Below are 25,902 nucleotides of genomic sequence, written 5' to 3'. Positions count from 1 at the left end.
ACATTTCTATAAGAGGTTACAACCAAGAGCTGATTTTACTCTGAACAAACTGGACTTTGATATTTTAATTGACAGTGAGAGAAACCAAAGCCTCATAGAGACAGTGGAGGCAGCAGCATTGTTTTGGTGGAACTGAGAGGCTTAAATTTTAGTGTGTTTTGTAAAGAGGTCAGAACTGAAACCTTGAGAGTGTGTGTGTGTGTGTGTGTGTGTGTGTGTGTGTGTGTTGACAGGTTGGCAGCTTCTATTATTTCCTGAGCCGGAAATGAGATGTGTGCGACTGTCTGTCAGCTGAGCACAAATACACAGTGTTAATGAGGATCTCTCTCTCTCTCTCTCTCTAGTCAGATATAATTGTTGACATTTTACCATCTTCCATATCCATCCCGCCGTCTTTCTCTCCTCCCATTCAGTCACTGTCCATTTTTATTCCGTCCTCCCAATCTATATTTCGACTCTCGCGCTCGCTCCCCTTCAGTCACCATCAATCAATATCACTGTGATTCACCTCTTTTCCATCTCTCTCTCTCTCCCATTTGAAGGGCAGTGGGTGGGTGGTGAGTGGCTGGTGCTAGATTTGGGGGTTTTGTGCGTTTGTCTTACATGCTGTCAAGTGTGTAAGACAAAAATCCTGTCAGTGCGCATTTCATCTGCCACTGAACACACACACACACACACACACACACACACACACACACACACACACACACACACACACACACACACACACGTACGGCTGTGTGTGTGTGTGTGTGTGGCACTTGAAACGACGCCTGGCTGTAATTTTTCAGAAGTATTTTAAATCAGTTGTTGTTTTACAAAAACTGAAATCAGCATCTTTTGTATCAATCTGTAGATTTTCTTTTTTTAATAATCTGTAAAATGTAGAAAAAAAACTGAAAAAAATTTTCCATCATAATTTCACAGAGCTCGAAGCGACAGTTTAAAACAGGAAAGAAGCAGAAAATCTTCACATCTAGTGGCTGAAACCAGAGATGATGTTTTCCACATTTGGCTTAATAAGTAAAACTGGTGTTTAAGTGATGACAAATAATTTCCTCCTGATCAAGCAGATATCAAGTCACTTCTGAGTCACTCGGCCAAATGGAAACAGCGATTCCAGCCCGACCAGATGCTGATGTTGATGTATTGCCAGAACTGTGATTAAGATTTGTTCTGATTAGATCAATTTACGGCTGAAAAATAAACTGGTCAGCGTTCTCACATACACAACTCTGATGAGATAAAAATGCCAATATATTGGTCAACAATGATGGAGGTATTGATTCCTCCGGAGCTGAATTTATTGGATCTGTCTTCTACACATTTGCTGCTATCAATCAACTCAATCAAAAAGAGAACATGTTGCTTTATTACCTCAGACATTTACAGGAAAACCGTGAACAGGGTCTCCAGGCAAGAGGCAGCATCATCAGGCACGAGTCGCCCTCAATTTTCACAAATGTATCCAACAACTTTTTCATCCCTCAGCAGCAGCAGCAGCCTGCAGCCCGTCAGCCTGTGCATTCATCCATGTCATCAAATATCTCTGTGCTCAGCTCAGTGCGCAGTCTGAAGTGTTAATTGAGCTATGTCGGTGTGTGATGGTAAACAACACGGTAACTCACCTCACCTGCTGTTACTACAGAGCTTTCAGCTGATGGGGAACAAACGAGTATCACTGCAAATCAAGGTGGTGCTACGACATCCTCATCTGATGTTGATTATTATTTTAACTTATCAGCTGTTGCTGTGCAGACTGTGGGTCCTGAAGACGGTGATGTCAGCTGGACATGCACTGCTGTGACAGTATTCATGGTCTCCAGAGGATGACTCATGTTTAGTGGAGGGAGCACATGTATGTGTGTTTTGTGTGTGTGTTACCTGTGTGTCCATGCAGAGGTGAGTGTGGGCGGGGCAGGGTGGGGGAGGTGCTGGACGTCACAATCAGGCTCTTCCTGTTGCTCGTCCGACAGCTGAGGACAGAAGCAAAGACAGTTGAGTGAATTTGTCTCAAAATCAAGTTAAAGTTTTTAAATCAGTAACGACAACATTGCAACTGTATCGGCATCACGTCTGCAGCGGCCAGAACCTCCAGGAGCTTTGCAATGAACCACACACAGATTTCCAGTCACTGATTTTGTGCAGCTGTCGTCTCTGAATGTCGCCAACTCTTCATCTGACATTTCCACACGCTGAGCTGTAAAGTTTACAGCCACAGACGCACATTAGCAAAACACACCTTCACCTCACACAGCGTCATGAGTGTAAAAGTCAGTCGTTTGTTCTGCTCCCTGCAGCTCTGCGCCGATGACAGCAGGTGTCCGACGGGCATACGTCGGCCAGTGTGTGCAAACTGCTGGTGAGCTCACAGATGTTAGAGATTCACACACTCCGTCCTTCACACCAGAGGACAGTGGTGACACACAAAGACATCAGACAGTCAAAGTCACAGCTACAGTCACGCAACACGCAGCCAACAGTCACAACTACAACGACAAAAACTGTTATTTTAGTTCAACCTGATACAAAATAATAGATATTTTGTTACTTACTTGTTATTTTAAGTGTTTAAGTACAAAAATGTATATTTGTTTTGCTGTCAAGAAATAACGACACATGCTGAAGCCAGTTTGTTCACAGGTGGTAATTTAAAGGAGCTGAGGCTCCTTCAGTTTCTAATGGAACGACATAAACACTAAGTGACATCCATGACTCCACAATTACTGTTATTTGTCACAGCACCAATTCCACAATCCTTTTAACAACACAATATTCACAGATAATACAGCCATGAATATTCAATATTCAACAGCATCATTTTACTTAGTATTTTATATCTGGTTTACCCTGTATAAGTACTGTATTTATGTGTGTATTTATGCTTTTAATTTGATGTGCAGTTTTATTTGGACAGCCTGAGACTCTTTTATTTCCCTCAGGTTTTGGATGCACCTATATGCATGTTTTTATCCTTTGTCTGGTGTCGTGTTGGTTTTTATAGCTCGGTCATGAGAAAAAAGAAAAATTCATTTCAGCTGAAATAATAAAAGGCTTCATATGTTTGCTTTTTGAAAACATCGCTCCTCTTCATTTCCACTGGAGTGTTACATTCGGAGATGTTGGTGCAGGCTCCATCACTAATGGCTGCACGGTCATAATGAGGCTGATCCTGCTGTGAAATGGTTTGACTTCAGCTCCCCTATGACTGAGAATGTATTTATTGTGTATATATATATATTGTGTGTGTGTTTGTGTGTGTGTGTGTGTGTGTGTGTGTGTGCACGTGCTGCTGCACAAAAGCTGCTTGTAGAGAAATAAGCAATCTGCTTTAAAGCTGTGACATCCGTCCCCAGACAGAAGGGAAGAGGAGGAAACAAAGCGACAGTCTTCACACCTAACAGCTCCAACACACCCACAGGTCGGCTCACAGCATTTTTTTCTGCTCGTTGTTTGCTCTGAAGCTCAGAACCAAGCATGTACGTGAAGACTAGAGGTGGGGGGCGTTATACTCAGAGGAAATTACAGATGGAGGAGGAGGAGGCTGCGATGATGAGGCCTCCAGGAACAACATGATGTCTTTCTAAAGAAGCAGATTTGTAGGAGCTTGCATGTCCAAAACACTCAGGTAGAGTGTGGTGCAAGTTGTTATTTTCAATGGTGTTCCTGAGGGATCTACTCTGGGTCCTCTACCGTTCACTGCACATAGTAACAGCTCATCACACCACTGATAGGACCCATCTCTACATTGATGATGACACAGTGTTACATTGGAAATCTTTGAAATGTAACACTGTATTTTCTGAACTGCAGCTTCACAGAACTCTTTAATTTACATTTCTCTTGTTTTTTCATAGAAGAACAACAGAACTTGTATCGAATGAGTCAGTGTCACCTGGATTGATGACAAATGGAGATGAAATGATATAAAAATTTTATTACACGATTATAGTGACCAAAATTATCACGACAATCAGTATAATGTGCTGAAAATGTTCAAAAAGCAGCTAATAACACACAAACTGAAATAATTTGAAATAAGTTTTATGATGGAAACCACAACTAAATAATCAGTAGCAACTAAAAAGAAAAAACAAACAAACACTTTACACTATACCTGCTAATTTTGGTGTAAAAGGGTTTTGAAGGCTGAAAAATCTCCAGAGTTAAATTAACCACAGTGATCGACCACGGTTATAGAGATACAGTTGTACTGACCGTCTGGCATTTTCACTGTGATTTAGCATGAAACCAGTAACGGCTTCAACTCTAACTACAAACGCTGCTTTAAGGCACATATCAAAGTATTTATTGAACATCCAGGCTGACACACCTTGACGTCTGCTCGTCAGGTGATAATGCTTCTTTTTCTGTGGTTTTGCAGCTTCAATGACAGACAAAGATGCACAGAAACTCTCTGACCCACAGTCCAAGCTACACAATATTCAAAAAGATAATTATCAAAAAGATAATTTCCTTGACTTCAGATGTTATTTCTTCATCAGGGCAGAACTCATTTGCTGAGAGGATAATACTACATGAAAAGAGACAGATATTTTGCCAAGAGAGGTTAAATCCTGCCACAAGATTTCATCACTGACTCTTTCACTGTGTTTGTTTGTGAGTCACATTGTTCAAAATCAGCTCTTTCAAACTTTTTACTCTTTCTCTGTGTTAAGGAAACAAGTTCAAGTTTTCTAGATGTGAATAAAAATCACAAATTAAGATAAGGACACACTGACGCTGAAAAGCTCTGGTGGTGCCGGCAGGTGTCAGCACACTGACAGTGTGTGTGTGTGTTAATTGGCTCATCACATCTGCTGGCTGTAATTATGTAGTTGTGTAATGTAGTGACTCTGACAGGCCGAACCCGCCTGGATGATCACAGAGACACACGACCCACACGAAGCCACCGAGGCTGAAATCAAACGATCAGCGTGACGGCTCTTTTTCAGGTTTGTCTTTGTGGAGTTTTTCATCTCTGCTGTTGCAGCATGTGGCTACGATGTGTGTGTGATATATGGCAGGTTTGTGTCCAATTCACACATCCACTCCACAAATAATTACTGCATGTAATGTAGATATGGCATTCTGTTTACTTGTGTGTGTGTGTGTGTGTGTGTGTGTCTCCTGCCATCTGTTCAGATGTGCAGCATCAGCAGTTTGAGCGAAGCATGTGGCCTGCACGCACAAACACACACACACCTGTATGAAGGATGAGCTGCCATGTTGGATATTCAATGATGAGCGCTCAGGGAATTTCCTCATCTCTCTCTCACACTCTCTCACACACACTCTCTCTCACACACACACACACACACACTCTCACACACACACACACACACACACACACACACACACACACTCACTCACTCACTCACTCACTCACTCACTCACTCACTCACTCACTCACACACACTCTTGCCATTTACCTTTTTCCCAATTTTCCGGGGAAGTGTGATGGAGTTGTGCACTTTGTGTGAACTCTTTAAGAGCTGCGCTTGGAAACATGGGATATTAAACACACACTGCAAACACACACCTACACAAATACATGGAGTGGGCAGATGAAGAGCAGCACATAATGTGTATAGTAAAATCTGAGACCTGGTGTGTTTAATGGCCAGAAACAAAACCCACTGGTTCCTCCTTCAGTCTGCAATATTCATCACAAAATCAACAACAGACTCACTGTTTACCCTAAATGTGTAAAGTTTGTCCTAGAAGAAAGGTCACTGGGTTCAGCCAGTGAATGTCATGTCAGTTTGCTCTAACAAAAATGCTACATGCTTTTATGCTACATGCTCAAGTTGACATTTTGACCTGATATTGCTGAAATTTTCCAAAATGTAAAGGCTTCTTCGTTTGGGCTGCAGGAGCGTGATCAGGAAATTGAACAGGAATCTGCTCATTAGATTTTCACTTCCCGTGCAAGTTTTTAGTTTGACGGTGGCACCAAAGCAAAGATCAAGCGTGAACCAAAAAGCTGGGATTTCAGTAATGCATTCGTTTATAATGTGGGTGAAGTAATATTCAAATAAGTTTCTTGGAAAATCCATTAATTACAAGCTGTTGAGTTGTTAATTATTGGCTTATTTGCAGAAAAATTTTGCTTACAAATCTGCTAAAGTTACAAAAAAAAATGGCTTAACTGACAGGGTTCCAGAAACCCAAGTAAATATTCTCTTTTTTAAAGCTGTGTACTATCAACAAACTGCTAACAAGACAGTCTCTAGGTTACATCAGCACTAAACTGGAATCAACGGGAATAGTTAGACTGGACAGCGCATCCATTTCCCTGTAATTGATACCAAATTATATTGTTTTCCTGCAGGAAGATTTCTAGGAATTTACAGGTATATATCAGGTAATTTCTAGGAAATTATTAGTGTTTGAGTACTATCAAGTGTGTGTGGGATAAAAATACATTTTAACCTTATATCGCAAATGTCAAAGCAAATCTATCCATCAGTTACTGAGACACCTTGTTAAAAGCGAATGGTTCTGTCTGCTCCACATCAAACAGAGCAAAACACAAACACAAAGAGAGAGGGAGAAAGAAAACGAACGGGTGAAAAAGGACAAAAGAACAACCTTTAGCAGGAGACGACATGGCGCCGATACTCTGAACCTGCAGCACTGTGATTTCCCACTGAGACTAAAGCCCGGCTCAGTTTGTGTAGGTTAATGTACGGTGGCAGTTGCTCACTCTGCTGTTCGCGAGCAAAGCTCAGAGGCTGCCTCATGAATATGGATTCACATCTGAGGCAATCCAAGGCATCAAATGCACCTGTCAAACATCTGAGGAGGAGAGGAAGTAGTGACGGAGCTGCAGAAGTTGGACTCAGTGTCTGTGATTGAGACAAGCAGGAGACAGGAGGGGTAATGGTCAGAGAGAGGACAGAATGTGGGTGGAGCAGATAAAAGGAATCCTCCAAATTTGACACCTTAACGACCCTCTGTCTGGGCGGAGAGAGGAAGCGAGACAACTCCTCTGACTTGTTATAAGCTGACAAGCCACAGACGCTAACTCTTTGTGTACTTGTTTCTTACTCTACACACAAACGTAGCTGCTGCAGCACAGTCTCGCTCTCAGAGTAACTGTGGTTTTCTGCTTTCTTTCTCCTGCAGGCGCTTTGGATCCCTGCTGGGAAACATGTATCCATTATGCAGAACTGACTGACGGCTCTGTGTGTGTGTGTGTGTGTGTGTGTGTGTGTGTGTGTAAAGTGTGCTTTTGCATGCCTCATGTCACCATCAAAGCAGCAGCCTGTCAGGTAACAAGCTAACAATAAGCTGCAGGTGAAGACTTACTCTGACTGAAGCAGTTTTTATGAGTAAAATCTAAAACTACAGTTTCTCCCATGATTCCTTGTGTTTCAGGAGAAATTAGATTTTACTCTTTTCTTATTCTTATTTTTCGTTTCCAGTCATTGATATCAGTTCTGATAACATCACACAAGGCACTAGATCGACATTTTGGGAAACTCATTTATACACTCGCATCAGTGAGGTGAGAGGATGGATGTCAGTCTCATAACTGTGCGTTACATGGAGGTTAACCAAATGACACATCATCACCATCTGTGGCAGTGTGGCTGGGATTGTTTGCACCTTGTGAGTCTGTGTGTGAGTGTGTGTCATCATGGCACTGTGCATTCCTGAAGCAGCTACAGGTGTGTAGAGATGAAAATTAAGGCTGAGCTGAAGGTCAGGTGTGGTCTGAAGGTCACCATGTTAACAGGTTAATTAATGACGATTTCTTCTACACCAGCTGTATCCCCCTGTTTCCAGTCTTTATGCTAAGCTAGGCTAACAATGTCCTGACTCCATCTCTGTACTTAAAGGTCCATATACTATAAAGGTAGATGTCCATGTTTTGTTTTGTTTTTTATTATAAAGCAAGTCTAGGACTTCTGTAACTTTGTGATGTCACAACAAAGCAGTCACTGCTCTCACCAATGTCCCAAGCCCCGCCCCCCGGGACGCATCATCTAACCTTGCAGGATTTGGTTTCTCTGAGTGTTTACCTGAAATCTGCTCCATTTTTATTTGTTCAGTCAGAAAACAGTCAGCCAATCAGAAAAGAGGCTCAGAGCCTCTATTCCTTTTAAATATTTTATGACTCTTAGTGGAATCCTGTTATGATGACACGATCTTATTGTGTTATTGTTTGTTTACATATATGAAGAACTGTGTATAATATTCCACTGCAGTATGTGTCCCATTGTGTTGAATGTGAGTTTTACTATATTACATATAATGCTGCTTACAATTGCCTCAGTCATATTGATTTTTGCCACAGTGTGATGTGTGGCACTGAGGAGAAACAGGAAACCACACAAACCTGAGTGAAATGACAAAGCTGGCAGGTATATTCAAATGTTTGCAGATGTGTGTTTACTCGCTCATCTTACCTCCAATATGAGCGACTGCATATAACCTCAGGATGTAATAAGTTTGCTACTGTAAAACTCATAAAGACTCAGTCAGAGAGGTAGACACTCAGCGCTGTGACAGGGCTGACAGGAGAGATAAAGGAAAATGGTGATGAGCAAACAGCTGTGTGGGCGTCCAACTAAACCACCTGACACACACACACACACACACACACACACACCAGACAGCAGGTGAGTGTATGTGGATAAGATCTACGACTAAACTCATTTCCCACAGTCCACTCAATAACGTTGGTCTGCAGGTTACAGCCACCGCAGGAAATCAATGTGAAGGCCCACAGCAGAGTGTGTGTGACTGTGTGTGTGTGTTTGTGTGTCCCTTATCGCTGCCGCTCTGTGAGTTTGAGTAAGTAGCTAGAGGGTTAACACCCTAAAGTAAAAACACATTACAAAGAAGAACAATGCAACAGTTAGTCGAGTTGTTTCAGACTCCGACCACGACTGCAAACACACTCTTCACTGTGTGACGTGACACAACGACCTTGTCTTTAACAGTACGTTGTCAAACCTGGAGCACAAACAACAAGCAGGTAATACTTCTGCATAAGACAGGCTGTGAGAAGTAGGTAAGTGGAGCAGCCAAAAATAAGTCTGTGTGTTTTTATCTGACTGCGGTTAAGTGATGCTAAAAAGCAGGCAGCTCTTCAGATCGCTCGCTCTGTGTGAGCTCCGAATCAGTTTTGTCTTGATTATGGCTCCACACGAGCTCTTGACTCCGTCCACACAGAGCCAAAAACTGCCAGAGCCTGTTGCTATGCAGGAGTCCCTCCTGTCTCACAACCTCTCTCTGTTAAAAACACTGCCGAGACAACCACACACAACAGGGGGTGGTGACAGGGAGCACAGAAGAAGAAATCTGTCCGTGTGTGTGTGTGTGTGTGTGTGGCAGCTGCCCCTGTTATTACAGGGAGGGGGAGGAAAATTGCAGCTTCAAAGTGATAAGTACAGCTCTGTCTCTGCCTCTCTTTCCTGTTGGAGAAGCCAGTTCTGGCTTGACAGACAGACAGAGAGAGAGACAGAGAGACAGAGGGGGAGAGGGAAGGAGAGAGAGAGAGTGAGAGAGAGAGAGGGGAGGAAGAGGAAGAGGAAGAGGAGAGGTCAACTGAGGGAATGACAGAAAAGAGAAGCATTAATGACGACAAACAGTGCTGTGCACATACGTCAAATCACGCCTCGCAACCTGGACTTGCATCAGAATCATGCACATTGTACGCAGACAGAGGAAATTTAATAAACACACACACACACACTGCAGTTCTAGGATGCATGCCAGCAACGTTACATGTGACAGTAACTACCATTCAAACACACACACGCACACACAGTCAGACACAGAGACCTGTTTATCCATCAAAAGACAAATCAAGTTAGCTGACCTTCATGTTGGAGCAACTCCTGCTGAGCCTCTAAGACATGCAGAGAGGAGGAGGAAGAGGAGGAGGAGGAGGACGAAAAAACAGGATGGAGTGGCAGAGAAATGAAAAAGAGGGATCCGTGCAGCAGGGGGAAAAAACTAATTAAAACAAAAAGAAAAAGATGGAAAGGAGGAAGGCAGATGAACTCATGAGAGAAGGATGGATGTGATGCGAGCGTGTACCTCTTGGAGCGCCGCAGCATGCTTCTCTCAGGCAGCGAGAAATTGGAGAGCACCGTCCAGAAGGAGTCAGACATGCTAACGCTAACGCAGACGCTCGACCATCGCTCTGACACGGCGGCACTCAGCAGAGGACGTGGTTAGCAAACAGACGCTGGCTTCAACCTGTCACACCAGCGACAGCGAGTGTGTGTGTGAGAGCTGCTCCCTCCCTCTCTCTCTCTCTCTCTCCGCTCAGCAGTTTCCCCCTCCCTCTCTCTCTCCCTCTCTCTCTGATGCTCTTTTCTTCCTCTCATCCCTGTTTCTGAGTGGGGCTCTTTTGACTTCACAGAGCAGGGACAGACCGGTTATTGATTTACAGATGTTTATCGCCAGATGCCAGACTCCATCCTGAACCATATCACTGATTTATCTGCCCATTATAAATACAGCTGCTGGTGTTTCTTTATGTTATGAGTACATGCTGGTTAGAATCCTCTGATACATAATTTAGTCATTTTACACCACAGGCTGGAATCTTTTAAGGAACTTTACTCACATCTGAACTAGAGGAGTAAAATTTTATTTCTGTGACATGTCAGAGATTTTGCTGTAATGTTCATACTGTGGTTAGTTTCCCTTTGATATCATTGAGAGCAACGCTGCACATCAACGGGAGAATGTAATCATTTTTTCATTTCTGTCCTGCATCCTTCAGAGGACGCAGAGTACGAAGGTGTGGCCCAGTTTCTTCATCCCAGAAAAAGACCTGTTTTCTGTAACATTTATGGTTTTTTATGTTGGGCAGTTGACCTCTGACCTTTGTACCGTTTAAGATTTTCACTTGACTTAAAGCGTTGAAATGTCAATATAGACTAGAAAACCGTGGGTGTTCCTCAGTAGTGTATGTCTCCATATACTGTATTGATACTGCGATTTAAAAATAAAATAGCACTGGGACAGAAGGTCCATACCTCCCAGCCCTACTCTGACATAACCCCTGCTCCGGGCGCACCGCTTCCCAACATTCCCGGAGCCCTCAGGGAGGAGCTGGCAGTGCTGAACATCACTAAGTGGTCAGATACAGATCTTGCATATCCACAGTTCTGTTGCTGTGTTTACTGAAGATGTGATAGCATCACCTCTACATGTCTCCTTTCTCCATCCATTCATTACAACATGAGTCGCACAACAACAAATTACAAACAAACCCAACCAACTGTTGCTATTCTCTCTTGTTTAAAAATGATGTGGCAGATAAAGTTGTTTTTAAATCATCAGTCCGCTTAGAACAGTCTTCATGGTCAGACAGACTACAAAACTGAAGGTCCTGAGTTTAGTTAGTAAGTTAAGTAAGTAGAGGTCATTATGTTTTCTGAGTGATCCATTAAAAATATAGCAGATTTCATTTCAGAGAAAGCAGGGTGGATGGTGGGTCCTGGTGGGCGGGGCTTGGGGCGTGAATGAGGGCAGTGACTGCTTTGTTGTGACCTGCTTTATAATCAAAAAGCACATGGACATCTACCTTTATACAATGTGGGACCTTTAAGTACAGAGATGGAGTCAGGGCGTAGTTAGCCTAGCTTAGCATAAAGGGGGATACAGCTGGTGTGGTCTCTGTCCAAAGTGAAAAAAAGAATTTATAGACATTGGGGTGAACGACCTAAGTGACCTACTGTTGATACTAGTATGGAGCAGGTCAGAGGTGAAGGGAGGGGATGCGACACGATGTTAAACACTCAACACTTTCAACTATTTGGACAAAACGGGGTGTTAGTGAGAAAAATGTTTCCCTTTAAAAGAAGCCAGAACAAGTCTGATGCAGCCGACTGTTTTCTGGTGTCAACAGAAAACGCGCAGCTCATTAGTGCTGTTTGCTGCTTCCTCATCTGAGCAGTCTCCTGCTGAACATGACCGTCGGCCGACAAGCACAGAAGGTCAGGAGACTCAGTAATGGAGGCAAACAGAAGACAACGCACGCTTCCAAACAAACAGGTGTGTTACGGGGACGATGCACAGCAAGAATCTTACCTCCAGAGGAAGGGGTTTCCTCGCTGGTGAACAGGGGCTGATAGAGGGCGGTCAGAGGAACAGAGGGAGGGAGAGGACGAAGAGAAGGGAGAGAGGGCGATGGGGGGAACGACGGAGGGATGAAAAGAAGTGGGGGACAGCAGGTGCTGGAGGAGGCTGCTGTTGCCATGGCAACGCAGCTGAGCCGGCGACCAGATTCTGCCAACAGAGGAGGGAGGGGAGGGGGAAGAAGAAAGGATGAAGAAAAGAGGACGAGAGGAGGGTGAGGATAGAGAGATGTGTGATGAAGACTGCTCAGCGGGACACGTGTGTGTGTGTGTGTGTGTGTGTGTTTGTGTGTGTGTGTGTGTGTGTGTGTGTGTGTGTGTGTGTGATCAGACGTTGTGATGCTTGATTGAATTTAACAAACAGAGTGGAAACATCGTCCTTATGTTCTTTAACTTTCCTGCACTGTCTGTCTGCTGCACTGTACACTGGATTTAAGATCATCTACATAATTGGATAACAAAGATAATTTTAAGACTACAGTTGAGTTTCTACACATTTTAATAGGTTTGGCTACAATAATTTGTTGTTCAATTATTATTGTCACAAATCATAAGAGCCAAAAGTATTGTTAAACTTGCTCAGTTATATCGGACCATGAGCACAAGTTAAGTAATTAGTCATTTAAATAAAAATGACTTCTCTGGTAGCAGCTTCTCTAATGTGAATATTTTTCAGGTTTTCTTAGTCTGATGTGATACTACACTGAATACATTTAGGTTTGGGACTGTTGACCAGAGCTGTGGCTGGATCTGTGGTCAAAAAAGTGACCTGAAAAAGGAACTATTTAGTGCTATTTTCCTAAAGCAGGACTTATATTGCACTTGCATTAAGGTTGGAGAGAGAGAGAGAGATTTAAAACTGAAGCAACAGGGGCTGAGATATTCAGATTTTTCTTCCACCCAGGGCTTCTCTGCTGTATTTGTAGTGTGAGGACCCCTTTCTATGCCACTGTGATGTCTTTGACAGGCTGCACAATACTGCGGTTAACTAGCAAACAGTATTTAAAATTAGTGCAGTGCCCCTTTAAAAAATGTCATGAATCAGTAATCATTTAGTAAAACTCCTGTGTGGTAAATTGGAATATTTCTGTCCATCAGGACCTCAGTAAGTTAACTTTCTTGCTTGGTTTCAGACATTTTCAGTCGTTGGTGTAAATTTGTTTCTGAGTTTCTGGTCGAAGTTTTTGACACAAAGCAGCTCGGAGCATTGAGATCATATTGTGGGAGAGTAAAGCTCCAGTTCTCAGTATTTGAGCAGCAGCAGTGCCAGGCTCAACCCACTGATCCGTTCTGTCTGCCTGCCTAAGATGTCCCCTCGCAGCAGGCAGAAAGCCTCAGGCCCTAACTCATCACAGTTGGAGACAAGTGGACAGAAAGTTCTGGATCTACTTCACAGAGCTGTGTCAAGACGGGGGGAGATGAGACGACTGCAGAACCAAAGAATTCAGTCATTTTAAGACTTATTTCATTTTGTCCAATAATCACTGGCTCTGTCACAGGACAGAGTCGAACTTGATGTGGATAGAGATAAAAACGTGTGTGTTCAGAAACAGACAGAAATCTGCCTCTGCTCCACAGAGTTCAGCTGGAGGTTGGCACAGACCTGCAGGGCATTAGAGCCTTATGGTGGTTGTCTCCATGTCCCCTGCCCCCTGCTGGGCAGGACATAATGGGTGAGACCACCTGCTGGGGGGTCCATGGCTTCACAGATTTTAATATGTGAAGTGTTTCCAGAACATACACGGAGCCATCTGTGGCCCCAGCTTCAGCTTTCATGCCACAAAAACATACATAAAATATTCTATAAGGAAAACAGATGAATGAGTTCAGCTGCATTCACAGGCACTCATGAGTTTTACAGGACAGGTATAACTGCAGTGATGACATCACCAGGGGTCGAAGTAACGAATCAGATTTACTCTTGTTACGGTAAGAAAGTTTTTTGTGTACTTGTACTTTTTGGAGTATTTTAAACCATCAGTAACTTTACTTGTACTTAAACATTTCTCAACTCAAATATTTTACTTTGCTACATTAAAAGTCAAAATCGTTACAGAATAAAAACAAAAGTCACATGATGAAGCTGTGATTAAACCAGCAGCTGCTGCTGAGAAGCTGCTGATTGGACGCACCGGCCGGCACATACGTCCCAAATCAAACACACCTGACATGTTACGTAACCAGCAGGTGCATACTGGGTGTGGCTAATGCTGAATACTGAAATACTGATGGTGGATCCTTCAGATGTGACTGAGCTGGCAGAGAACCTGGATTAAGAGCAGATTACAGATGACGCAGACTGACATTCAGACAGGTGTGTGCAACACTGGTTGGTGCTTTCTCACCTGGGAACAGCACATATGCAATGAAATATCAATGCATATGCACCTGGTAGCCAAAAGATGTTCTTTCATTTAATAGTTTTATCACATATTATTGTTATCACCATGTTCTTTGCCCCCTCCTCTTCCCCATTTTAACACGTAACGCAGTAACATTTACTCTGTACTTTGTTCTTGTATCTGAGCACATTTTTACACAAGTAATTTTACGGTTACTGGGTTAAGACCAAGACTCTGCTGCTGAATGCCCCCCAGGTCAACACATCTGTCAGATGGAGGCAGCTGAACCTCCAGCCTGAACACTGTGAAAATGTGTCTCAGTAAATGGACTTTTATCTTTCACATTAATCAAAAGCCTTCAAGGGTGTCCACAGCCCACTGAATTGAGTGACAGCAGGGAATAAATACTCAGAGATTTCCTTTAAAACACAGCGATTCTGTCTGGAGGGGATATTAATTATTGGTGGGGAAATTAAACAGGTGTTTGGGGCTGTAACTAATACCTGGAGAGGGAGGGGAAATTACACGAGTGTCTCCTCTGAATATAACTGAGCCTGAGCAATGCATCTTCTGGAAGGAACTTAATTCAACTCTAAACTATTCTGTTGAGTGTTATACATCATTAATTAAACGTTAAGACTTATTCAGACACTCTGTGTGTGTGTGTGTGTGTGTGTGTGTGTGTGTGTGTGTGTGTGTGTGTGTGTGTGTGTGTGTGTGTGTGTGTGTGTGAGAGTGACTGCAGCCTGTTGAGCTGATGAAGGACTTCCTTCCCTCCCTCTCACACCTTCTCATGTTTCTGTCTCCTCCTGGTTTTCCATCTGAGCCGAGCGTCAGAGTGTTTCACTGACTCAGTCTGCATGTACACTATGCATGTTCTGTATTATGAATGAGTGGATGTAACATGAGCCCAGCTGGACCCATGTTCACAGACATATTTCTAGTGATAATGATGCGGCGTACAGAGACAGTGTATGACTAAAAACAGTTATTTTGGGGAGGCTTCTTCTTCTCTCTCCTTCTCTTTCACTTTTACTCTGACCAGTCTGGTTTTATTATATTAAGCAGATTTGATAGTTTCTGGGAAATTTATTCCACTGCTAATTAAATAATTCCTGCTGACAGTGGAGGACGCACACAGCAGATATGGTTTCTTATATTTTAATATTATATTTTATATTGTAAAAGCAATTTCCAAAGTTAGAGCAGCAGTAACTTTACAGCGAATACATTACAGGCATGTTGTTGACTATTTTCATGTAACGTGACATTTATGTGTATGTGTGTAGAGCAGTCCAACTGTTTTACAAATACACTTATTCACTTTTCAGTCTCTTGTCTTTCCATTGAACTGCAGAGCTGAGACAGGACGTGGTTAGCCTAGCTTAGCATAAAGACTGGTGAGGTTACCAAGTGTCTGCACAGAGACTCGGAGCTCACTGACCGGATCTGTCAGTGCTCTAACCACAGACACCGACCAGTCAACAGCGCCCCTATGACAGCAGGTGTACCAGACCACGGTTGTCATGGTTACAATAATATATACAGACTGTACCTAGAGTGGTATACCTGCCTTTGTTGCCATGGTTGCTATAATAACGGTCATGACTTGGTTAGGTTTAGGAAAAGATGGTCATTTGGGTTAAAATAAGTACTTCCTTAACATCAGATGATCTGATGACAGAAAGACTGTGTGTGAATAAGCACATTTCTCAAGCTGTTTAACTTTTCCTTTCATAGCTGCAGCTGGTGGCAGCCTCAAAGGGCAACGCTGCATTTTTGGAGATATTCTTGTCTTGTAGAGACGAAATGGAAAAGTTAAAAGGAGAAGGAAGTAAAATACACAACTGACTGCCTTGACACAAATCTGATCTACATTCTTGCTCTCTCTCTCTCTCTCTCACTCACATAACACACACACTCAGACATCCAGTCCACACACACTCTTACTGGAGGCGGAGGTGTGGGGCTCCTGCTCTCTCCTTCCTCCTCTTCATCTTGTGTCCCAGGACAAAAGGCTCAGCTGTAATCTTTAATAATCCACCGGTCTGCATCGGCTCATCTGTCCATCGAACACATACTGACCACTGAAGCTCCAAAACCAGTCCCACAGTCAGTCCTCCATGAGTCAAACCACTGACAACACTTTTATATATAAAGGAATGATCGGAGAGAGAGTGTGTGTGTGTGTGTGTTACGTCAGCACCTGCTCTTATCTCCACACAGAGACACACACAATAATGTGAGGTATCTGGGGTAGAGTGTTCCTTCACCAGCAAGCATGGACTTGCTGAGTCACACACTGACAGACTGCCTCACAACACACACAAACACACACAGTCTGTGGAGCTACGTGCAGACCACACACACATTTCTCTGAGCCGAACAAACAAACTCCGGGTATATTACACCGCAACTTCAAGAGGGATTTCCTCTTTCTCATTTTGTCTTCCTCACAATAATCCAAAATAAGTTAAAAAAACAACAGCAACACAAATTATAAATCCTTTAGAGTCTATTTGCAAACTCCTCTTCTGCTTCTTGCATGAAAATAATCCAACAAACTCAGAGAGGACGTCAAGTTCTGAGCAGTTCCATCACGTCAGATAATAAAGAGCAGACTGATCCGTCAAGTTCAGACTAGTTGTGCTCAGTTGACCCTCAGCTCCTGCTCCGACCGATCAACCAGACAGAAGGCTCAGAGGGACGCCCCTGCCTGCTCTTCCCCAGGAACAGAGTGCCTTTCCTGGGTACAGGCTGCTCAGTTAATCCCTGTCAGTTTGTGGAAGTCTCAGCTGTCAGACGAGAGGACTGACTGTATCCTCCACACAGCCGCAGGAGGGACAGAGAGACAGAGGGAGGGGGGAGGGTGAGAGAGGAGGGTGAGAGGATGAAGACTGAAATGTTCCATTTACTACTTCACACACATTATTAATAGTTTTTTATACAGTTTCTACCTGTATTGTCAATATTTTAGTTGTTATAGTTTCTATAATGAAACAAAAAATGTATCAGTATTTTCCAAAAGTTCAGGCTCCGTCATGTAGAAGCTGTAACAACGATGATTAATAAACACATTTATTACGTTTATTTATTAGATAATAAAAAAAACAGCAGTTTTTACCAGTAGGTCTTTATCACTTATAGTGTTCATTAAAACGAGAAAGTTTGAATTTCAGAAGTGAGATCAAAAACTCTTTCTAATGTTTCTCTACTTATTTACTGATTTTTTTTAATGGATTTTTTAGAATTACTTATTCTGTATTATTAGATTTTTTTTTTATAACTTCACTTGAATAACTTGAAGTTGTGTTATTTTATGTTTTTATTTAAAATAAAATTATTTGTGAAATTGTTGGTTACGTTCAGACCTTAAAGGGAAATTTCTCTGCCTCTCGCTGACACAGGGGACATTGTCCTGATATTATGAGACCATGAAGGAAGTGCAGCTGTCCTCTCTCTGTGTCTGATCTGGTTTCCGAGAAGCCGGGGGACACCGCCGACCCTGATGAGCTAAATGCAGCTCACATGCCAGATCGCTAATTCATAAACAATGGGCCGGATCACAGACGGTTCTGTGTTAATGTGGAGGGGTTAGTGGACTGACGCAGAAGCAGCCACAGGACACAAGATGTGATTAGGCACCAATCTGGACCAGTGTGTGTGTGTGTGTGTCATGAGAAACTGTTGCTGTCTGTTACACTGAAGGTTGCTCTTTCCTGATACGACTCTGTTCCAGGTCTTCTCAACAGAGGAATGATTACTTTTGCTTTAAAATGATACCAGCTACTATTGAATCAGTGACAAACCCAACAGCAAACAGGCATCTTCTACCGTTGTCAGTAAATATATTGACAAAATACTGTTTAATGCCAAGTAAGCAGCTATAATCTTACTTACTGTGAGCTAACCTGGTGATTCAATATCAATGTGACTCAACTTTTTCAGCCGCTGATGAAGATCTCTACACGCAGCTGAAAGTTCCTAAAAGTCTTTTAAGTGGAATTTGAGTTAAGATCATTTGTCCACACACTGAGGTGGAAACAAATTACTTAAGTACTTAATTTGAGGTGCAAAGTTTTAGTTAGAGGTGCAAAAAAAAATCGATTCAAAATTCTGTCTCTTACTGATTCAAAGACAGAATTTCTTGTGACAGCGTTGGTTTATTGGTTTTTCCAGACATGACTTCAGGCCTATAGATGGCACTGTGGCTTCTATAATAAGGGACTTTACGTACAGCTGGCGCATATGTAAATGTATCATTTGATTTGTGTGTGGACCAGACGAAGATTATAGAGGAAAAAGAAAATGAAAAGTGACAGATGAGGCAGAGAGGACTTTGTGTCTTTGACCTGACAATCAGAGACAGAAGACAGACTTGTTTCAGTGCCACCGGCTCCTGAACTGTGTCCATTAAACAGAGCTGTGGCAGCGCTCAGCAGACATCAGGACGCCGCCGCCGCCAGCCAACTCACTCAGAGAGGCTTCACAGCGGGCGACATGCTGGCCCCAAGCTCACAGCAGAGCCCGAAGACCACACAATCTACAGAGCATAAATACTTTGATTGTTCTTAGTCATTGTCCCTTAAGTGCTGGACAAATAACAGGTTAAGCTGATTCATGTTCCTGCCAGACTCAGAAGCTGTGTCCCAGTCCAGGGGCACCGTCTTTCGGGGGACGCAGGGTGTTGCCCTGCGTAGCTGTTGTTGACCACAAAGGCCGAACCGAAATAAGACGGTCTGGTCTACAGAGGATTTTCATTTCGTGCCAGCAGCTGTGCCGCCCTGACTGCTGCATCGTAAAGCACGGCTCCTGTTACCTAGCAACCTTGACAACACGTAACTTTTTTCCACAAAAACTTGAGATTCAAGGTCCTTGGTTTTAACAGTTGTACTGTCAGCTGTTGGACTGATCTGAAACCTGCCAATAATCGGGTATGTTGAGTGGCCCGGTTGAGTGCCGGTGTGTAAACATCACATCCTGAATGGAAACCTGAGTAACACTTCAACCTTGTACTCAGGCAGATGAATAACTGTGTGTGTACAGATTTACATGGACTCTGCTCCAGGGAAAGAAGTTGTCGGTTTAAAGCTTCACCCTACAAAAACATGATCACAAATATGACTAGTACTTTAAAATGTGAAGATGTTTGAAACAGGTGTAGCTGATCTGTGGCCTGTCTCTCACTGCAGTGACTGAAACACCTGACCTGCACCTCATCCTGCCCCTGCTGTTGTGGTGTTTAAGGTCGTTCAGGGAAACTCCAGAGTGAGTGAAGAGCATGACCAACCCCCCTCCAGTTAGTTAGGATCATTTCACTGTGATGATGAACCTCATATTCCACCAGTTTGTCAGAGGTGTGACATCGTGTCTGACTTTTGTTTCCAAACATCTCGAACTTTTTGAGCAGGACAATAAATCAGCTGCCAGGCGCACACATACACGCACACCGTTATAAATAGGTCTGCATCCATCAACGGTGGGATACTCAGCTGTTCTGGTACATGCAAACACAACACACACACACACACACACACACACACACACAACAACTCAGTGGCCTATAACATTTGTCCTTTAACCTTTTACTGGAAGCTCTCTGTGTAACTTGGCATGAATTAACAGCTGAAACAAAAAAAAAAGAAAAAACAAACAAACTGGAGTTACTGTTTCCTCAGTGATATTCAAAGGAGTAAGACATTTTTTAGGCAAACAACAGCAGACACACAATCCAGTTAACACACACACACACACACACACACACACACACACACACACACACACACACACACACACTACAGTTTAACTCTGCACACCAGACAGAAACTCAAAGTCTCCACTGAACCACACTGACAAATGTTAGCAGGTGGAACAGCAGCTTCTCCTCCACAACCTTTACCACCTAATGTGTGTGTGTCTGTGTGGCTCATTGCATCGCATCCTCAGAGCTTTACCACAGGAGGTCAGGCCCCGGACAGACAGGAAACACAGAGGAGGATGGGTACTTACAAACTGCCTCTCCTGGGAAGGCTCAGCTCCTTCTGAAAGACACAAGAAAGAGAGAAATGTTTTAAATCATTTGAATCATCACTTTCCAGCTTATTTATGAAAATAAATCAAATGGTTCCCATCATTCTACTCAGGCCAAACAGTGCAGCACTGTGTTGTACAGCTGTTTGACCAACAGGTGTCACTGTGGCATAATAAAGTCTGCAGAGTTACTGAGCAGCAACTTCAGGATTTACTACTCACTTTATTTGAACATGAGTGGCACAATTACACAATCAAACAATGACACAAATATCTATTGCAATTAATTAAGGACAGTAGAGAATGAAATTAATTTCATGAGACGCACACTCATTACAGAAATGTAATATGTGACATATGTGCCTATATCAAGAGTGATGTGGCCAAATATGTCAAATATGTTATTATCATCACATATATACATCCTCTGGATATATGAAGATATAAGTTTGGAAGATATATGAAATACTCAGTTAAATTTGTATATGTACATGTATTAAAAATATCTATATGATGACATTTTTATATGGTATAACATGTATAACATGTGACCATATATGTTAACGATATATATTTAATTTATATCTGCAAGTTTATCAAAACAACACACATATAAACAATCTATATGCTTTTATATGATTTTTTTTAACTTTTAAACATGTCAGACTTTTGGACCCTACTGTTTATAATATCAACATATACTGACAGGCTTTGGGATGGATATTTATTTATGTAACATACATATTTGTATGGATTAGATTAGACATATATGTCAATATATGAAATGTTATAATTTCTTCAGGCTTCATATATAATTTTTTACTTATGTGCTTTTCTATAAAATGTATATTTATTTCACATGTATGTGAATCAGCTCTGTACTGGTCTCATTTCCACATCTGGACATCAAACGCTAAATCTGTGCATGAACCATGTGACCCTTCTGCCCACTCTTTAAAAACCCTGTTTGAACTTCTTCACTGTGAATGAGTAGAAAAACTTGTGTCCATGTATGAAAAGGTGCGTTTCCTTTGTGCACCTGAGCTGCAGCTTCTGCAGGCGACCACAGGGGGGTGGAGGAGAGTCAGGATAGTCACCACCGGCTTACAGACACGACAGCACAAAGCTGTTGGTTTTACAGATTAATTCATTAGCAGACAGGCCTGGCAGCTCCACAAGTATGAGAAGCAACCAATCTGCCACTTCTGAATCTGAATGAGTGAAGAAGGTCGAAGAAGCTTCAATATTTTTGTGCTAATATCTACTGTTCGTTCTGATGTGAATGAGATGGAGCAACAAAGAACTCAAACACAGGCTGAGTAACTGTGACCTGACACCTCCTGAGACAGACCACCTACATTACAGCCTTCCTGGAGAGCACCATCTGGCCAATAGTACTAATCAGTGTGTGTGTGTGTGTGTGTGTGTGTGTGTGTGTGTGTGTGTGTGGTAAATGGATGCTGGATGCTGTGTATTGCCAGGTTCCCAAAGTAGGTCAACAGCTGGTTTTACTTTGAAAAGCATCATTAACACCTTCATCAGTGTCCATCGGAATGAATACCCCACACACACACACACACACACACACACACACACACACACACACAACTCTTTTGTATTTCCATATTCGTTATCTTGTTTTTTTAAAGGTAATATTTGGTAATAATAAAGTTTTACTGGCAGACTGTTGAAACCAATCAGGGCTGCAGCTGAGGATGATTTTCCTAATCAATTAATCTGCAGATTATTTCCTTGATTAATTGTTTAGTCTATGAAATGTTAAAATGAGTGATGAATGGTGTTCACACTCATTTCTCAGAGATCACATTGACATCTTCAGTTTCCCTGTCACATGAGAAGCTGGAACCAGATAACATCTGGAAATTAAAAGTTAAATGTGATTCACTGATGTTTAAAAAATATCCTGCTCTCTGATCAATGAAAGGGCCTACCACACCATCTATTAACTCACACACACACACACGCACGCACACACACACACACACACACACACACACACACACACACACACACACACACACACACACACACACACACACACACACACAGTGATCCTGCGTGGGCCGGCTGTGTCATCAGAGTCAGATAAACTCCCTCTATCTCTTCATGTCTCTCTGTGCAGATAAGCTAATGGACATCATGGAGTTTAGCTGAGACACTGAGTGTGTGGCTGAGGTCTGCAGTGTGAGAAGTGTGTGTGTTATGACAAGATACATCTAATTTTTTCCCAATTTTTTAGCATCACTACAACGGACCAGCAGAGAGAAAACACCATTACCAGCTTGTGTGTGTGTGTGTGTGTGTGTGTGTGTGTACTTGTACTTGCTACATAGTAAGGACCAAAAAAAGTATTTTACTAACAGAGTGAGGACATTTTGGGAAAGTGAGGACATTTTGGCCGGTCCTCACTTTTTGAGACTCCTTCAAATCACATTTTGAGGGTTAAGACTTGGTTTTAGAGTTATGGTTAGAATTAGGTTTAGGTTATGGTTAGGGTCAGGGTCAGGGTTAGGCACTCAGTTGTGATGGTTAAGGTTAGGGTAAGGGGCTAGGGAATGCATTATGTCAATGAGTGTCCTCACAAAGATAGAAGTACAAGTATGTGTGTGTGTGTGGAACAGGAAGTGGCTCGAGCGTCACAGGAGAGGAGGTGACTGTGTTTACACTGCCGGTCTTCAGGCTCGTTACAGCAGAGCGGCTCTTAATCCTCTTTTAAAAATGTCACGTCTGATGACACTGGAAACATCACACAGCCGAACTCAGCGCAGACGAAAACAAACAGAACAGAGACGATGACAGAAGCTGGAGGTCAACATGAGGTCTGGGTAAAGAGGCAGGGACACACATTATAAACTCTGGGCCTGTTATTGTTATTACACTCTGGATGCCTAACATGAGATAAGTCATACTGAGTCCTACTCAGCCTGCTGTATAATGTCGTCTGTATCTTTATTTAAATTTGTTTTATTTTATTCTCCTTTTTTTCTTTTTATTTTCTAATATTAAATTAAAAATGTTTTCCTTAATTTATTTTTTTTCTATAATACACTGCTCTCATTCTCTCTGTAGATTCAACTATTTTCAGCCTGTGTTACAAACTGAAGAGAGTTTACTGAACATCCCTGTTGAGGTGCACTGTGGGAAATGTAGGATTCAGTGTTTCTGGTTCTGATCCACACTAGAATAAGGTAAGAACATCTCAACCTCTGCTGCTTCAAGTTTCACTGTTCTGCTTCTTTAATCTGCCTCTTACCACTTTACTGGAGCATGAAACCAAATCACTGGATGAGAGCTTTAATTTTGAGAGTACGTGATGTTTAATATTGCTAATTATTTGTCTTTATTAATTTGTCTTCTTGTTACTTCGCTGTGATGTTTGATTTGTGTTCTCACATTCATCTGCTGCACAGACTAAATATTTTCCGATTTATATTTTGGATTTTTCCATAAATGACAAAAGGCAGATGTCATTTTAAAAACTCCTAATGAGGTCATCGAATAATTTGGAGCAGAATCAATATAAGATTTAGATGATTATACACAGAAGAGCCTTTTTACACACAGCATGTGTAAAAAAAAAAAAAAAATTAAAGCGAAATGAAAAATGGAGCGTTTCATCCAGTGAGAAGAAAAAGAGTTACTTAACAGCCTCTTGAAACCTTTTCCATCACTCTCATCGACCTCTGAACCTTTCCCTCATGACCTGTCCCCCCCCAGCCCCACTCCCCGCCTCCCCCCTCAGGTCGACTCTCTACAGATGGCAGTACTTTATGCTCTTATCATCTATCCGCCCACACAAGGCTCTGTAATGTGAAATGATGCTCGTCTGAAACCCTCATCTGACAGTTTATTGCATTATACTGTGTGTTTGTGTGTGTGTGTGTGTGTGTGTGTGTGTGTGTGTGTGTGTGTGTGTGTGTGTCAGCTGCTATCAGAGTCCTGAGGGAGGACGTTCACCCCAAAGCCACCCTATCAAAATAACCCAAGAGGGGAGAGGAAGAGCTAATGCCCAATCTAAAAACACAAATATACACACAGCAGCAGCCTGCTTGTGTTAAACAAACCAAACACGCACAAAGTGAGCCGTGATTAAATTATCCCTGGTGACGAGGAGGATAAGAGGAGCAGAACACAAAGCCTGGAGCAATCTGCCCGATGGAATACAGGCATCGATAATACGCTTTATGGCCGAGAGAGGGAGAAAGGGAGGGTAATGTAATTATAGAGATGGAGTGAGAGAAGGGGGGTGGGGGGTGGAGGTAACAGGTCGGTCTAAACATGTAAAGATGTGACGTCAGAGTTTGAGTGTTCTGTCAAATAAGTTCTCAAAATTTCACAAACTCAGAACCAGAACCAGCCTGCACCTGATCACAACTGAGGAAGAAGCCAGAGTGTCCAAAACTAAAACATGTTCAGTTTACCAGCAGTGAGTCACATGGAAGAAGATTCAACCAGGGACAAAATGATTACATGATAGAACCTCACTCACCATCTCAGACCCTCATACATGGAAGTGCAGCTGAATTTATTGATCAGTGTAAATATCTGGGAACAGAGGTGGTTTTCTGAGGAGCTCTGTGAGAGGAGGCAGCAACGTTTCTATTTCCATAAGAAGTTAAATGTTTTCAATGTGCACAGAAAAGTCGTGTTATAGGGAAAGAGGTAAGCTGCCTTTAACCAGCAGGTTCTCTGTAAGGACTGAAGAGGAGAAGAAATCTGTTCATGTACTTCTACCCCAACACCTTCACCTGCCGACTGACGACTGTTGTGAAGTTCAACACAATGAAATGACCTCATGTTAACTTTCCAACTCTGCCATCCCATCACACTCATTGATATTCCTGACACACAGGTGATCAATATGCTGTTCACCTTGTGTTTTTTGGAGAATTGATCCAGTGAAGGTAACTTTAATTGTGGCTGCCTGTGTGAACTGAACTTTGTCTTGGTTAGTGGAAAAATAGCACAACAGCAAAAAGCTTCCAGCTGCAACTAAGTAAATTCAGCTGAATCAAAACCCCAAAGAAGAGGCTTAAAAGATGCACATTCAAATTATTCCTCTTATTAATAAGAAATGCTATTTTCATTTTTTAAAATTTCATATTTAATATCTTTTAAGGTTAAAGTGGAGGGGATTGTAACAGAATATATTTTGTCCTGTTTGATTACAAATTAAAAACAGTTGGGGGGGTGGGGGGGTTATCACACACTCACACACCATGATCATAGAAAAACTCAGGCAGTTTATCAACACTCAAACACATTCAGCAGCATTTATCCAAGAAACAGGCCTTCAGGACCCGACATGAGATAGACGTTCTCCTGAGTGTGTGAACAATAGTGTGTGTCTACAAAATGTCTAACTAATCTATATGTACAGTGTGTGTGTCTGTGCGTTT

At 42.3% G+C, this 25,902-nt stretch overlaps 1 protein-coding gene across 8 annotated transcripts in view; it reads right to left on the bottom strand.

The window, feature by feature from the left end:
- mast2 (microtubule associated serine/threonine kinase 2) overlaps positions 1–25,902 on the bottom strand; it is a 158,914-nt gene that overhangs the window by 41,767 nt on the left and 91,245 nt on the right. For 6 of the 8 annotated variants that reach the window (XM_071486596.1, XM_071486598.1, XM_071486593.1 and 3 more), the window contains 2 exons: positions 20,462–20,493; positions 1,885–1,976 (listed from right to left, as the gene is read on the bottom strand). In XM_071486596.1, coding sequence (XP_071342697.1) covers positions 1,885–1,976; positions 20,462–20,493 — 124 coding nt within the window. Of the gene's footprint in view, positions 1–1,884; positions 1,977–12,063; positions 12,262–16,402; positions 17,268–20,461; positions 20,494–25,902 lie in introns of those variants that run through there. The other 2 variants (XM_071486599.1, XM_071486600.1) reach the window with 2 other exon arrangements.

This window comes from Trachinotus anak, unplaced genomic scaffold, assembly GCF_046630095.1.
Source record: "Trachinotus anak isolate AG129_WGS33_773 ecotype Australia unplaced genomic scaffold, CSIRO_AGI_Tana_v1 ptg000010l, whole genome shotgun sequence".
NCBI lineage: Eukaryota > Metazoa > Chordata > Actinopteri > Carangiformes > Carangidae > Trachinotus > Trachinotus anak.
This window is presented reverse-complemented; position numbering and strand designations above follow the sequence as displayed.